At 43.6% G+C, this 15,339-nt stretch overlaps 1 protein-coding gene across 1 annotated transcript in view; it reads left to right on the top strand.

Annotated features, from left to right (window-relative positions):
* Positions 1–15,339, top strand: part of NDST2 (N-deacetylase and N-sulfotransferase 2) — a 149,383-nt gene that overhangs the window by 111,379 nt on the left and 22,665 nt on the right. Inside the window, exons 3-6 of the mRNA XM_066600513.1 lie at positions 2,690–2,777; positions 4,080–4,234; positions 12,011–12,196; positions 12,594–12,722. Coding sequence (XP_066456610.1) covers positions 2,690–2,777; positions 4,080–4,234; positions 12,011–12,196; positions 12,594–12,722 — 558 coding nt within the window. The remainder of the gene's footprint in view (positions 1–2,689; positions 2,778–4,079; positions 4,235–12,010; positions 12,197–12,593; positions 12,723–15,339) is intronic.

Below are 15,339 nucleotides of genomic sequence, written 5' to 3'. Positions count from 1 at the left end.
CACCGAATACTGTAGTGTTGTGAGAAGTGGCTCTGTGAGCTCTAATTGCTCCTGATTTTCATTGTTGGAGAACTGCATTATCATTTTATTAACCTGGTTCTGTCAGAAAAGCATTTAAAACGCTGCAGTTTTATCGTCTCATTTGCACTTGGGAGATTCAATTTAACTTGGTAAAGTTTGTTGCTAACACCTCCATCTGTTGTGTTCGGTGAAATCAAATGTTTTGTGTGTTTTTTGTCTTTTTTTTTTTTCCCTACTGCATTTTCTTTTCTTCTCCCATTTCACCCACCTACAAGAAAGAAAAAACAGATTATTATAATGTCTTTGGTTATTAGGCCTGTGTCACACAAACGTATTTGCGCAGTGCATTGCGTACGCCATACATCGTGTACAGAACCCATTTATCTCAATGGGTTCTTTTACATGCGCATATTTTGTGCCGGATTTCGCATGCACATAAATACACAGCTGCCCTATTTTCTTATGCATTTGCACACAAAAATAACACATTTAACTATGTAACCTAATTGCAATGAATGGGAGCGTGGTTGTGTGTATTCTCAGATTGTACTCTGAATGGTGTATGCACACAGGGTTATTATGATCTGCCCCCCCTTTAAATAATAAAACAAATGGGAGCGGAGCTACACTTGGTTGCTCTATATTATACTTAAATAATAACGGCTCTGCAATGGGGAAGAAAGTCTAAAATGTAAAGGGTATGTATTGATTTGCAGGAATGCTGCCATCCAATAGGTGGCGCTGGTATTGTTTCAGCTTCCTTATTTACATGTAAGTCTCCTCACTCACCTTCTAGGTGTCTCCAACACACCTTCTAGGTGCTCTCCTTAAGGAGTGATGATACACCTCCCAATACACATAGGCCTTTCATTAGCCAAGCCAGAAACCTACTGTACACTGATGAGGGGCAAAAACCTCAAACGGCTGTCTCTTTGGGTATTGACTTTAAGGCAGAAAACCAATCATTGTTATAAAGACCTGTATAAAGAATAAGACATTGATTTGCAGGAATGCTTCCACCCAATAGGTGGCGCGGCAGAGGTATTGTTCCATCTTTGGCTGGTCTCGCACGACTGGATTTGAATTGCGGAATCCGCGCTCGTCACCTGCGTGGACAGTTTGCGGTATTCCACATACATTAAAAGAATAGAACATTCGCATATCTGCTCAGATGAGCGGATGGCTATTGCAATTTCCACGAACGGATTTAACATAACAGCATGTTCTATTTTTGTGTGGTGTCCATTGAATTCAATAGAAGCAGTCCGACTCGCGGCCATTCCGCATGGTCTCCAGAGTCGGGATCCCTCCCCGGAGCGTGCAACGCTCACCCACTTCCCATAGGCTGGTGTTGAGTTAGTGCTGCTCATAGCCTTTAATTTATTAATTGCTTGGTCCTTGCTTGGCAAGTAATAGACTTGTCATTACGGGGTTAAAGTTAAAGTAGCCGTGATGATGGGTTGGCAGTGGTGAGAGCGTTTTTGGATGGTGTCACTTACGGCAATATCGCGATCACCAGAGTGAAGGAGCCCTAAGGGCTCCAATAAAGTGGTGCGTTCCCTGCACAGCTATCTGTAGGTACAAGTCATTGTGGTTGTTGCATCCTATCAAATAAAATTATTATGATATTAAAAATTGTGTTAAATAAATATTGTTCTACTCAATTAAGAATTGCCCCACCATATAAGTACTTCCTGCGTGTTAGCAGCTGTGGAATGAATGCTCGTTCGGTCAACAGCAGTTTCTCCTGGTTGAAGAGCCCTTGTTATTCCAAACTCCTTCCATGTAAGAACTATGGAGCCCACTTCGCTCTTGGGAACTTTCAGTGCAGCAGAAATTGGTATTGTAGCTTCTCCAGATCTGTGCCTCCACACAATCCTGTCTCTGAGCTCTACAGCCAGTCCTTTCCTCCTCAGCCCTTGGTTTGGCTCTGATATGCATTGTGAGCTGTCAGACCTTATATAGACAGGGCTGTGTCTTTTAAAATTATGTCCAGTCAACTGCACTTGGCACAGGCGACTCCAATCAAGGTGTAGAAACATCTCAAAGATGATCAAGAGTAATAGGAGGCTCACAGAGCTACATTTTAAGGGTCATACCAAAGGGTGTGAATACTAATGTCAATGCAAAATGTTTTTTCAATTTTTAAAATATTGCAAAGATATTTAACATTCTCTTTTCCCTCTCATTACGCGGTATGGAGTGCAGAATGATGGGGATGAGGAAAAACTTGATTTACTTTTTTGTTTACAAGGCTATAACCTATAAACTTAAAGGGAAAGGGTCTGAAGACTTTCAGAATGCTTTGCATAAAAAAAAAAAAGTCTCATCAGTCGTCTGATTGGGGACGAGCAAATCCCTACATATACTGTAAAATCAATACACGGAAAGTCCTCTTAGCGTTGTACGTCTGGATCTTCTACCTTTGGAACAGATGAGGCTGTATGATATACGATGTGGATGGAGCCTTCCTCTTAGTAGGTACTTGATTCGAGCGCTCGGTTGGTGCTTAGTTGTGCGGTTCTCATGTCAGGACTGAATTGTCTTCAAGTTGTTGATACCAATATGGTCGCTTTTTGATTTACGTGTCAGAAAATGATAAATTGTCGGTCCGGCCAATGTCCTAGCTGTTCTTCATAATGCTGACGTGGATTTCTCTTCATTTCAGGCTTTGCTGAACACTCAAAGCAAGCTAAGAACTCTAGTGCCGAATTTCACCTTCAATTTGGGTTTCTCTGGGAAGTTTTATCACACCGGTAAGTGATTTCTTATTTCAGCTTCCATTGAAGTAGTCAATACGTTGCAGCTTGTACTTTTATCATGGCCTGTTTAATAACTGAATGAAGCCATAGTAGGTTTAAAGCATCCAGACACGGAGATGGAAAAATAGAAGGAACTTCTGTAAGTGAGAGAAGTATGAAAATAGAGAAGAGGAAAACAATCGGCGTCTCTTCCATTCCCTTCGTTATGTCCGCATAGTAACCTTATTAAGGCCGGGCTCACGCGGGCGGACTGGATTCCGCTCACAGGAGGCCCGCAGCGGATTCCAGCTGTGACCCCGGCCGGCGACCCCACGTACCTGAATAATATATATTTTCACCTACAGTAAAAAAGTGAGAGAATTATTAAAGCTTTATCCGGTTTAAGCAAAATAACTTTATTTTTTTGCATAATGAAACATCGTACAAGGGCTCTATATGTTTTATGTCAGTTTCTCAGCGTTTGTAAGATCTCTGCTTGCAGTCCTTGCAAACTCAGCACCTATACAGTCATCACATAGCAAGGGCGGATTTTTACGAAGGTTCCAGTTTATTGACTGCAAGTTGAGATCTTTAAAACTATGAGAAATTAAATTTCCCAACATAATTTTCTGTGTTAGTCAACTTTTCCATCTGACCCCCCAATAGCCCTTTAAACCACTCAAGGATGTGGCCTGGTTTGATACTTTTAAAGGGGTTAGCTACTTACTATGTAACTGGTCATAAACTCCCCCTTGCTCATACCGGACTGCATTTCAAAGCACCGCGTGCATCAGCTGTGTAAATACCGGACTGCAGCAGTTACCCTATCGCCAGCACACTAGATGGCGGCGGTCAGGCGACAGCTTCCCCGGCTCTGTCCTCTAATGTGCAGGCGCTGAAAGCAGACAGCAGAATCTCAGAGGGTCTGTATGGAAAATAAATTACTGCGTTACCAAATATGGGGCTCCGTGTACATCAGTCCGCACACATACGTCATCTCTGCGCTGTTCAGGTTTTTTGCTTCCGGCTTCTCGGCCAGCACCACGGTGTGAATCTATGTTGGCAAATATTTAGCGTGCATACATGCCAAGATAGTACATGGCAATGGGTGGCATGTAACCAGTACTACATGTGTGTGTATATTAATATATTTTGAGTTATTTTTATCGATGTCTGTTTTACCTTCTTCTTATTGTCTGGCAAGAAGGAAGAGAATTGTCTAATGATGACTTAAATGACATCTGGTGTCTTCAGTACGGCTGCTTATTCCAGAATGCCTCCTGGTTGATGTGCACTCATGCTGTCTTATCTTTGCAGGCACGGACGAGGAAGACGAGGGGGATGACATGCTGCTTCTGCACAGGAAGGAGTTCTGGTGGTTCCCTCATATGTGGAGCCACATGCAGCCTCACTTGTTCCACAACGTCACGGTCCTGGCCGAGCAGATGAAGCTCAACAAGCAGTTCGCCCTGGTAATGACCCCATCGCTTCTGCCTGTTTTAATAGCCTGATGCAAACGTTCATTCCACGCAGGTTTCAGAGAGGATCTGCGTTCTGCGGAGCGTCGGTAACAAAGGAGCGCTGAAGGTCTTCGGGCAACGACTGCTGTGTTAAAAGCCGGACTTTGCAGACGCAGTGACTAAAAAAGAAAGCGCAGATTTACATCCAAGTAAACTATATTAAAGCCCTTTTTTTTTTTTTTTCCTCTGATTTTTTTTTTGGCCGCTTTAAAACTAGCGATCGCATGAGAGAAGCTGGGAAGTGGCAAATCGGTGATGACCTGTGACAGCTTTTATCTCTGCTCCTCCGGCATTGTAACGTTGCTTTATGCAGAGCGGCGGTTCAAGGCCAATCTATCATCTCGGATCCCTTGAATTCTCCAGATTCTGTCTTATGTGACATGTAAAGCAGATAAACACTCCTGTGCTTCAGTTTGAAGGCATGGGGCCACTTACTGATCTTTAGTTGTGTGCTACATCTAGCTTACAAAGGTTGTGTAGAGAGCGGAGTCACATTATTATGGCCACTAACTAATATTCAGAGTGACCGCTGTGTGCCGCACGGACAGCAGCTAGACGGGCTGGGGGCTTGACTCCATAAGGTGGTCTCCGGTATCAGGAGCCTTGCTGACGGAAGTACATCCATCCCATATTTGCATGGGGGAGGATCCATAGAGCGTACACGACAATCAAGGTGTCTTACAGATGCTCACTTGGGTTTAAAGTTGGGGGCTGGGAAAGTACTTGGAAGTCTTGGTCGTGCTCTTACAACCACTGCTGGACGTTTCTGGCCATGTGACATGTCACACGCTATTGCCACAAAGTCCCTTCTGCCCAAGAGAAGACAAATGGCATGTATTGGGTGTATGAGATTCATAACCAAGTCTGTTCAGAGTGCCGTCCACATGGATGAGCAACCCAGATAACGGCACAAAAAATTCACCAGACCATAACGCTGCCACCACCGGCTTGTGTTCTTCCAGCAATGGTTGCAGGGGGTTAGTTCTCTGATGTTTCTCGCTTAATGCCAAAGTCCATACGTTCAATGAAGCACAAAACGTGACTCGTTGGAGAAGGCGACCTTTTGCCAATCAGTGTTGGTTTAATTCTGATACTGCTGTGCAAATTGAAGGTTTTTCTTCCGAGGTCACTTTATCATAGCTGCAGTGACCGTCCATCTGCCTCGGAGCCCCGTACGCAGTAGGGTTCACAGAACTGTTGTTTTAGACACACATCTCCTGGTTCATTTTCATGGTGAGCTGCTCCACTGTAGCTTATTGGTCGGCCCTCGTGCACCTTGGTAGCTGATGTTCACCTCTCACATGAATGGCATACAACAGTGCTATATGCTGGCTAGAGCCAGTACTGCATGAGGTGACACATTGGATAGGCTCCCGACATCAGAAGGCTGGCAATACATACAGTAAGAGAACCCCAACGGATGTCTTCAAACATTGGAGCTGTACAGCCTTAAATCATAATGTCTTCAGAGGTCAGACAGTGGATTGGAAAGGGTTAAGAGTTCAAGAGGGACTTGGAGGTCTTTCTTGAGTGTAACCGTATAACATGTTCTAGTTATTATATTACTTCAGAAAGGGTGTCGATCCACAGACTGTACTCTGATTGCCAGATTTGGCATCCGATAGGAATTTTTTCTCTTAAAGGAGAAAAATTGGCTTCTACCCCATTGTGAGTTCTTGTCTTCTTCTGGACCAACATTACAGGATAATAGGCTGATAACGCAGGCATATGCCCTTTTTTTCAGCCTTACAAACTGCAACTTTATTATTTTTCTTACCATCACTTTCACCGCAGTCTTTTTACCAATGTAGCTACCTTTATATATTCCCATTTCTGCAGATGGCAATGAAATGAGTAGGTCAGGCTCACATTTGGAAGGATTGTATTCTTTCTAGTTCTGCCGAGGTATTAAGTCCTATTCAGCGTGATAGAGCAAGTGGTGCCTTTTTACATGTTTGCTAACGGCCGCCTGCACACGGGCGGAAATCCCGCGGGATTTCCGCCGCTGAAAGCCTGCATAGGAGTGCATTACAATACGCACTCCCATGCAGACGGCTGTGGTTTGGCCGCGCGAAATCTCGCACGGCAAACAAACCGCGGCATGACCTATTTTTGTGCCGGCTCCGGTCTGCGCATGCGCCGGCAGCCGGCACATGAAAGAGCCGGGGCCGCCGGGCGCGGGTGAGTACGCGCTCGTCTCTGCAGGCGCTCGGGTCGGGTCCTGCGGCGAGAATTCTCGCCGCCGGATCCGACCCGCTCATCTGCAGGCGGCCAACATCAGACTCCTAATTAAAACATACAAATGCATCCCCCCCCCCCTCCCCCAACACATAACGCGTTACTAGGCAGTCTTGACGGTGCTTCCTTACACTTATAGAAGGAGTCTGATTTAAATGAGAATTATGGAGTTCATCCATCTAGTACTTTATTAAAATGAAATGTATATTCATTAGTCGTCCTAATTCGTGGGTTACTATTGGAAACGGTGTATTCCATCTGGCACGTTTCCGGAGGTTCTCAGGAATTCATCTAAGATGAAGACAAAAACAAATTAAGAAACTGCATTCAGATGTACCGTATAATGAAACCTTACTCAAATATGGTGTTCTAGGTCCCAGCATTACTGGTAGCATCTTCTGCATTGTGAGCACTTTAGTCATTTTGGTCATGGGCGGCGTTCCTGCTCACTGACCCCCAGCGACTTCCAGTGATCAGTTTAGGTGCGGTGGTCTTATACGGCTCCGGCAGGCAGTAAAACTTACTGATTCATGTAAACAGTCATTCATCTATAAATGACTGCCTGTTTACTCTGAATGGAGGCACCCGGCCAGAAGAGAACTCTGGCGCGCTCCACCTCCATTCAGTGAGCAATAATCTTTGGGACAACTGTTGAGTGTTTACGCGTTTGATAGTCGCCCCATGTAAAAAAGCCCTTAAAGGACCCTCTGACCCTGTACAGCTGCTGCAAGCGTTATTCATATACGGCAACACATGGTCTATTGCTTACATACTGTATATTTAGATGCTAATAGGTTAAAGTAACTTTCCTTCAATCCCTGGTGAGTGATCTTTTCCGCTGCGCCATCTGCTGCATTCATTTATACTGCCAATAGGGAGTGTCTCGGACTACTATAGCACTTCCCTCGTATGGCCAAGGAAGCACAAGTCTGAAGTTATGGTAACCGGACTACAGCGACGCCTTATAGGAAGGGATGTTAGAGCAAAGCATAGCCATTCAGTCCTGAGAAGTGACTGCAAGGCTGGGCTCCCATGGGGCGGGAATCTCGCGGAATGTCCGCAGCGGGACTGCACAGAAATTCCATGAGATTTCCGCTGCTGAAGTCCCATGGGTTTTGGCGCGGGTTTTGAAAGCTGTTTATTCCGCTGCGGCCATCTCCCCCCATAGGGAGGAGAGAACCCGCAGCGAAAACGGCGATACAATTGACTTGGTGTGGCTCATAATTCTGTGCGGCATGTCAGTTTCAGCGTGGCTTAACCGCAACGGTCTGTCTGCAGCGTGTGGATGAGATTTTTGCAAATCTCGTCCACTTGGCTGCTTAGTCTCGGGCTTAAGATTCCAGGCGGAATTTCTGTGCAGAAAGTCTGCTTGGAAATTCCGCCCTGTGTGAACCCAGCCTGTTTCACATGGGCGATAAAATCACGCGATGCAATAGTGAGTGAAAACGCAGAATTATGAAACCAATGATTTTCAATGGTTTCCTTCACAGTTGCGATGTTCTATCTTTTTGCAACATCACTCACTGTCTTCAATGAGGCCGCCGGCCCCATTGAAAGCGATAGAGAACTCTGTGATCCTCGGGGAAATCCCTTCCGCTGTAGCTGGGGGAATCCCTTCACATGGAAATGCTTTGCATCCATGGGCTTTTACATGGTGGAAAGTGTGATATCGGGCTGTGTTTCACGGCCCGATATCACCCTCGCCCATGTGAAACTAGCCTAACACTGGAAGCCTATTTAACCTTTTAAGGACCAAGCACCGTAAAAATATGGCACGGGATTAAAGCTCTTGCAGTGTAGCAAGTCGGATCCTTGGCTGTAAGGGCTTGGAAGAGAAGGCAGAAGCGTTTCTTTTAACCACTTCTGCCTTCTTTCTTGCAGACTACATAGTGCTCAATGAGCGGTATGTAGTGGAGAGAAAATGGAAGTGTCACTTCTGCTATTAGATCCAGCAATCATGTGACTGCCAGATGCCTCCCTGTACAGCAGAGCTGCAGGGTCCTACTAGACCCAGATCAGTGCGGTTAGTGACTATTGTCATCACGGGGATGTTTTTCCCTGTAACTGAGGCTCCTATGGATGTGGCTCCTATAGATGCCTCAGATACAGTGGAAAAGTGTTAAATTAAAATAAAAATGTAAATGACCCTCAGAGGTCTAATATGAGGTTATGGCAGACATAAGGGCAAAAAAAAATAAAATAAATTACAGAATATAAAAAGAAAAAATTATATATGAAAAAGAAAATGGCCCACCGCTGACTCCAACTTAAACCATCACTTTATGCGCACTGTAATCCGAGACTATACAAATTACATATCATAACGTCCGAAACAAAATGAGGAACCCGTTCCTGTATTTTATTTCAGTGTAAATAGGGGGACCCTTAATATCCTATCACCATGCGTTTGGCTGCTCCTTGACCTTATTGGGTCACTATATAATACATAGTTGCTCCAAATCCTCCAAAGTGAGAGGTATGCGGCAGTGATGGTTTTCCAATACAAGCAACGGACAGCAAGACAGAATCTGATGAACCCAGTTGTACATCGGGTAGAGGCGGTAGCCTCTGTGCCATAGGACTCGCTATATCTGAAATCAAAATGCAAGTGAGATTCGAGCCTTATGGAAGAATTGTTGAAAATCGTTGTTATGGTTTATAAAAATGTGGCACACTGCGTTGAAGAATAGAATATATAAATTTTTTTTTTTTTTTTAATGTAAAAAGTTCCGAATGTCCTTTTCTTAGATACTTATTACATTGCTGATCATCCTTCTATTTGTCCTTGTTTACGATGATCCGGGGATATTTTTGTATGAAGTCATTTGAAGCTGGTAAGTACTGGTCGTTGTTACATACAGTTGTACGTTACAGTCTTGCCTGTTTTTGAGGCCGCAGTTTTATGTGAAGAAATGAGGTTTCGGGTCACCGTGTGAACTGAGAGTTTTTGGCAAATGTGTGACCTGATTTATTTCACACAGAGGTAATATAGGTCATACAAGAATTCTAGAAGAAGGATAAAAGGAAGGAAAACGGTTGCGCGGGCAATTAATTTTGACAAAAATGATGTGTGAAAAGTTCTGTTCCTTGCCAGTGGCTTCAGTAAGCCTTCTCTGACTATTGATGTGGAACATTAATAAAGACAGACCTGGCCCTAGTGAGCTGTGACCACACTTGTGAAATTTCATGTCTTACTCCTATTAGGCACTGTGGGACTGACAGAAACACGCTTACAAAGCAGTAACCTAGTACTTGCGTTCCATTTTTCTCTTGAACACAAGCCTCCGTATAATAATGGTCTCTCTTCAAGCCGCTATGAGACAGAGCTGGCAGCTTTTGCACGTTGGCTGCACTCGTATTTGCCGGACGTTGTTGACCTTGAATGGCCTGTTTCGTGTAGTTCGGTCCTTTCTTTGTCTTGTTATAATGGTGAGTGTTAACTCAAATCTGCTAAGCAGGTCTGGCCATATCTGATTACAGTGAGCGGCAGCTGGAAGGTCATGCATCCCTTACTTACATGCTAGAAACCCTCTGCTGATATATGTATGCCATGGTGTTGACTTTAAAAGCTTGTTTTGTGCTCTAAGACAAAGACCCGACTCATTTTTGTTCCACTCTTTATATTTTTTGGTCGAGGTAGTTGTTTAGTTTTCTAGTTCCGTTCCAGTTACTTAGCTGTTTCTTTTCATAAGACCATTGGTAATTGTAATGAATGTAAATGTCCATCCTATTATTTTAACACTTTTTCAGGCCACCCAAAGTTTGTAATGTGTAAATGTAGCTTAAATAGTCCCCACTCCAAGACCGCTTAGGTTAATGTTGCCCAAAGTAATAACTGGCAAAAGTGTAAATCACATAATGTGCCTAAAATTTCATTTTTGTACTGAAAAATCCCTCTAAAGTGATGTCCACTAGGGGTTCCCTAGTGGACATCACTTTAGAGGGATTTTTCAGCTCAGCTGCAGCGCTCGATTACCAATCAGACCGATCACTTGCTGGAGGCAGGATTTACAAACCCTGTTATCAGCAAGCTATCTTCTGTTTGTGGCTGAGGACTGAAGCAAGAGCTCTGGAGTGCTGCAGGAGGGACCCGGGTGGCGCCTGCTAGGTAATGTTTTTTTTTCGTTGTTTTTTTTTTAAGTAGTGTAGCTAGGGCTTTTTTAGGTGTATGTCTTCTTTTCGAGGAAACGCGTTATCACAGGAAGCGGAAGTGGGTTGCTAACTCATGTTGCCCTTAGAACTCTATCGAGAGGAAGGATAGGAGAAGGGAGTTGCAGACAGAAGATTCCTCCTGTGCACAAATGAGAAGATGTGGTGTCTTCATAAAATTTAACAAACACACTGCTTTACATTCAAAGATGGGTGCCAGGTGAACTGAGTGAAGTGGCCCTCAAGATGGCATACGCTGATAGAAAAGCAGGCTCATTGGGGCCACATGCTCAAGAGTGTTACCTGTTAAGATTTGTGGAGAACTTGGAATATATTCACTGTCTGGAGTTTGCCTAATCTCAGGTTAGATATCTCTGATGCCCACTTAATATAGGCGGCACTCATTTAAATATATGTCTGTGCCAAAAAAATAGCCTGGTACCTACTTTGCTATGTTATCATTTTGTAGTTTTTCATAGCTCTGTAAGACTATTTTATTCAATGTGAACGGATTTGTTTCTCTAATGAGAGTTTAGTAAAAAAAAACGGGTTTCTCTGGTTCGGTTCAACGCGATTCTGTTGAATGAACAACTCATCAGAATCCAATTTTTAGAATCAAGAAAAAATATCTGAAAAATGGGTTTCAAAAGCCCATAGTTGGGGAATATGCAGATGGATACGAGCTCTCGCAGGTTAGGTGACCTATGATCGAGCACATCCAAGGAAAATCAAATCCCCAAGGAACTAGCCCAGAGGATCTGAAACTTAGCTGTTACCCCCACCCACCAGCTCAGGAAAAACTGAGAATTGGAGATGGACCCTGCAGAGAGAAGAACTGATGAAAAATGCAGGATACAAGTCATATAATGGTCAGAAATGATGTTATCATGTACACACACAGCAACTTATTGTGAAAAGAAACTTGTGAACCTAAAGGTCACCACATGCCTTAGATGGCTGTAGACCCATGCTCATTTGTCTGATTGTTATTTCTCCTTAGCCTCCAACATACATACATACATACATACATACTCATGTCGACCCAACATGCATGTGTTCTTAATAGGTAGAAGGGAATAAGCCACAGCCGGGCACCTCAAGTCGCAGCGTATCTCCAGTGAGAGCAAAGGATTGGACATGTTGAAATCGAACGTGCCAATTTCCTCTTTTCCCCATACATCTGCTGACAAAGCAGAGTCAGGACACCCCCATGAATCTTAGATGGCTACAATGTTGCTGAAATCTGTATATGCCTGCTTGTGATCTTCTTTGTTCACATTATTAATGAATGAAGGATATGTTTTTCATCTTAAACAACTTGTTAAACTATTCCACTTCTAGGAACACGGTATCCCCATAGATTTGGGATATGCAGTGGCCCCCCATCATTCTGGAGTTTACCCCATACATAGTCAACTTTATGAAGCTTGGAAATCTGTATGGAACATCCAAGTCACCAGCACGGAAGAATACCCTCACCTGAGACCTGCCCGCTACCGTAGAGGATTTGTCCACAACGACATAATGGTGAGAAGTTTGTGTTTATGGCTACCAGTAAATGTATAATATAGTCTTCTCGCTCAGACTGCTGCCTAGTTATGGGATAAGCAGTAAATGGGGGTTTATTGGACAAAATTACTTCGCTTTTTAATCTACTCCAAATACATCCCTCTATAGTAAAAAATAATCCTCCGAAGGGATTTAAAAAAAATAAAAAAAACCTTCAAACTTTTTATGGACTTTAAGATGGACTTTAGGTATCACACTTTTATGGTCGTATTGCAGGTTTTCCATTGTACAGCAGCTGACACTTTGTTCTTTGTTTCTTTCTTTTTTTTGCTCTCCTTGTTGAGATCTTATTGTTTTATTCATCAAAAAAAAGCCAATGTAACCAAGAAGCTATTACTATGTATTTTGTCTCAAGGTCTTACCCCGACAGACGTGTGGACTTTTCACCCACACTATATTCTACAATGAATATCCAGGAGGATCGAAAGAGCTGGACAAGTCCATCCGCGGTGGTGAACTGTTCCTGACTGTCCTTTTGAACCCGGTGAGAGAAAATTACATGATGGGATTTGTTTTAACAAGTTTAAGAATATGTATGTCCATAATGAAAAGCTTCTGGAAATATCCAAGCTTTTTATTTATGTTGAAATGTGAGTTCTGTGTGCTGCGCCGGAGTGGTGTGCTACCACCCTGGAAATACAGTTTATGTGGCCGTCACTAAAATTTGCGATAACACAGCGGCAAGAATCTCTCTTCATCAGATGACTGTAAATCTCCTTGAATAATCAGTTCTGTTGTTAGGTTTTGTCACCAGTACTTAGGCCCTGGGTAGATATATGTGTATTGGTAGACTGAGTTTACTGGCAGCTCCGGCCTTCTTCAGACGTCTTCGTAAATCACTTCCTAAGACTATTCACGATCCTCATAAAGTTATCCATTTTATTGTACTTTTCCACACGTGAAAAACTGCTGTAGTACATCGTAGATTTCTTCATGTTTGCTTTTACTGTTTGGTTTTGCTTTTTTTTCCCCCTCCCATTACTAACCCTTTGCCATCTGGACTTTAGACGACAGAGATAAAGCAAGGCCTATGTAGCGGAGCTCTCTGTGCTGCTCCGTTTCATGAAGGACTCATTGAATTAAATGTGTCTAGCAGATTAAACTCTAGCAACAACCGTGGCAGCAAAGAGTCTAGTATGTGCTGCAGGGATTTCGTATAATATGACCGTATCATATGGTTATGCATTGTGAAGTTAGCCTTTTCACTGGCGCTGGGCAAGAGATAAAATGTGATTATATCTGCTGCATAGAGCTGCAGGATTTGTGCTTTTAAATGAAACAAACATCCCCAGGTTATCTTCATAATGAACACGCATGCTGTCAGAAAATCAATATGTAAAACTACTTTAATAAAGACACAAATAGTCTTAAATTGTGGAACAGAGAATATCAGAATGCAGTCATTAATTAGGGCCTTTCTGCTCTGTCAACAGGTCTGTCTTAGTAGATACATGAATTAACATGTTGGTAACTTTGCCTTGTGCCATTCTTCTTCTTTTGTGCCTGTGTCTGACGCACGCATGTAGCAGAGCTGTGTGTGTGTGATGCGCGCATGTAGCAGAGCTGCCCCCTGCATGTAACAGGGCCCCCAACTGTAATGCTTTATTCATAGTTCTGGGCTCCCTATATGGAGAAGAGAGGCCTCATGGGCCCCTAAGGCTCTTGGGCCCGGGTGCAACTGCTTCCCCTATAGTTACACCAGTGGCTAGAATTTCCTAATAATTACTAGTATTGTCATATTCTCCAGTTAGCATGTAGGGACACGCTATTGACAAATGTAATAGTAACCCCTACCCCATTGTCAATATATTCATAGAAGTCCAGGAGTAACAAAGAAATGGCATAACGCACTGTTCTACTGTAAGGTACTTCGGAAACTCTTATTGTAGTTGGGAATACAAGTATGTATTAAACAGAGCTGTCAGGAGAGCGGCCAGGTCCTATTTAGCAGTTACAACACTTTCTCTTCTTTACTTTAACCCTTTCCAATCCACTGTCTGATGTCTAAAGACATTCTGATTGAAGACTGCACCGCTTCCGATGTCGGAAGACGTCCGGCAGGGTATTCTTACTGTTTATTACTGGCTGCTCTGTTGTCGGGGGCCTCTCCAGCATGTCCCATACTGCAGTACTGGCTCTAGCTAGTAGGTGGTGCCATTGCATAATGGCAGAATGAGAAAACCCCCTAGAAAACCATGAATCCAAAATTGGATTGCAAAGGGTTAAGGGCCATTTATGCCTAACGATTGTCGCTCAATATTCGTGCAATCTAAGAAAAAGGTGCGATAATCGTTAAATCTAAACGCAAAGCCATCGCGCACTATTAGTTTATTTCAGCATAACAATCATCGCTGGTTCGCTCACCTCTCGCTGCGTATAAACGCTCCCCGCTCGGGGTTCTGAGAGAGAAGTGAGCGATACTCGGCTGTGATCTGCCTGCCTACTGCGACGTGCAGATCGTTGAGCCAACAGTCGCCCCATGTAAATGGGGTATTAGGCTGTGTACACAAGGATGATCGTAAATTGCACTTGAGATTCTCGGACAGTGCACTAACATTGGACAGTGCACTAACATCCCGTCCGTGTTCTGTCCGATGTGCAGGACACCGCATGTTACAAATCCTTATTTTCATGCGAGACTTGCACAAGAATAGGACATGCAGCGGGTTTTCAATCTCGGACAATCAGTCTAAGTAAAACATTGATCATGTGCATGAACCCATTGAAATGAATGGACCTTTTTTTTCCCCTTGTGTGCGGTTGGTCCTTATTGCAATCGGACGGAACATGCATGGCAATTTTGCCCATGTAAATACGCCCTGACTCCTATCTAAACTCTTCCTGCCTCCCAGCTTCGCTCACAGATCTTAACTTGCCTTCTTTAAGACCAATATTAAAGAAGTTATCACTCAACTGAATTTATTACCCATCCACAGGGCAGACGATTTAAATGTCTGTGGGATCTCCGTACTTGGAACCCCACTAGTCACAAGAAGGGAATCCCATGTCTTTCTCATACTTCACCCCCCGCAGTGAGAAAGGAGCTCAAATGGAGTGGCGGGCAAGCATGCGGGATAAGGGAAACATGGGACCCCCTTACT

This window comes from Eleutherodactylus coqui, chromosome 4, assembly GCF_035609145.1.
Source record: "Eleutherodactylus coqui strain aEleCoq1 chromosome 4, aEleCoq1.hap1, whole genome shotgun sequence".
Classification (NCBI taxonomy): Eukaryota; Metazoa; Chordata; class Amphibia; order Anura; family Eleutherodactylidae; genus Eleutherodactylus; species Eleutherodactylus coqui.
This window is presented reverse-complemented; position numbering and strand designations above follow the sequence as displayed.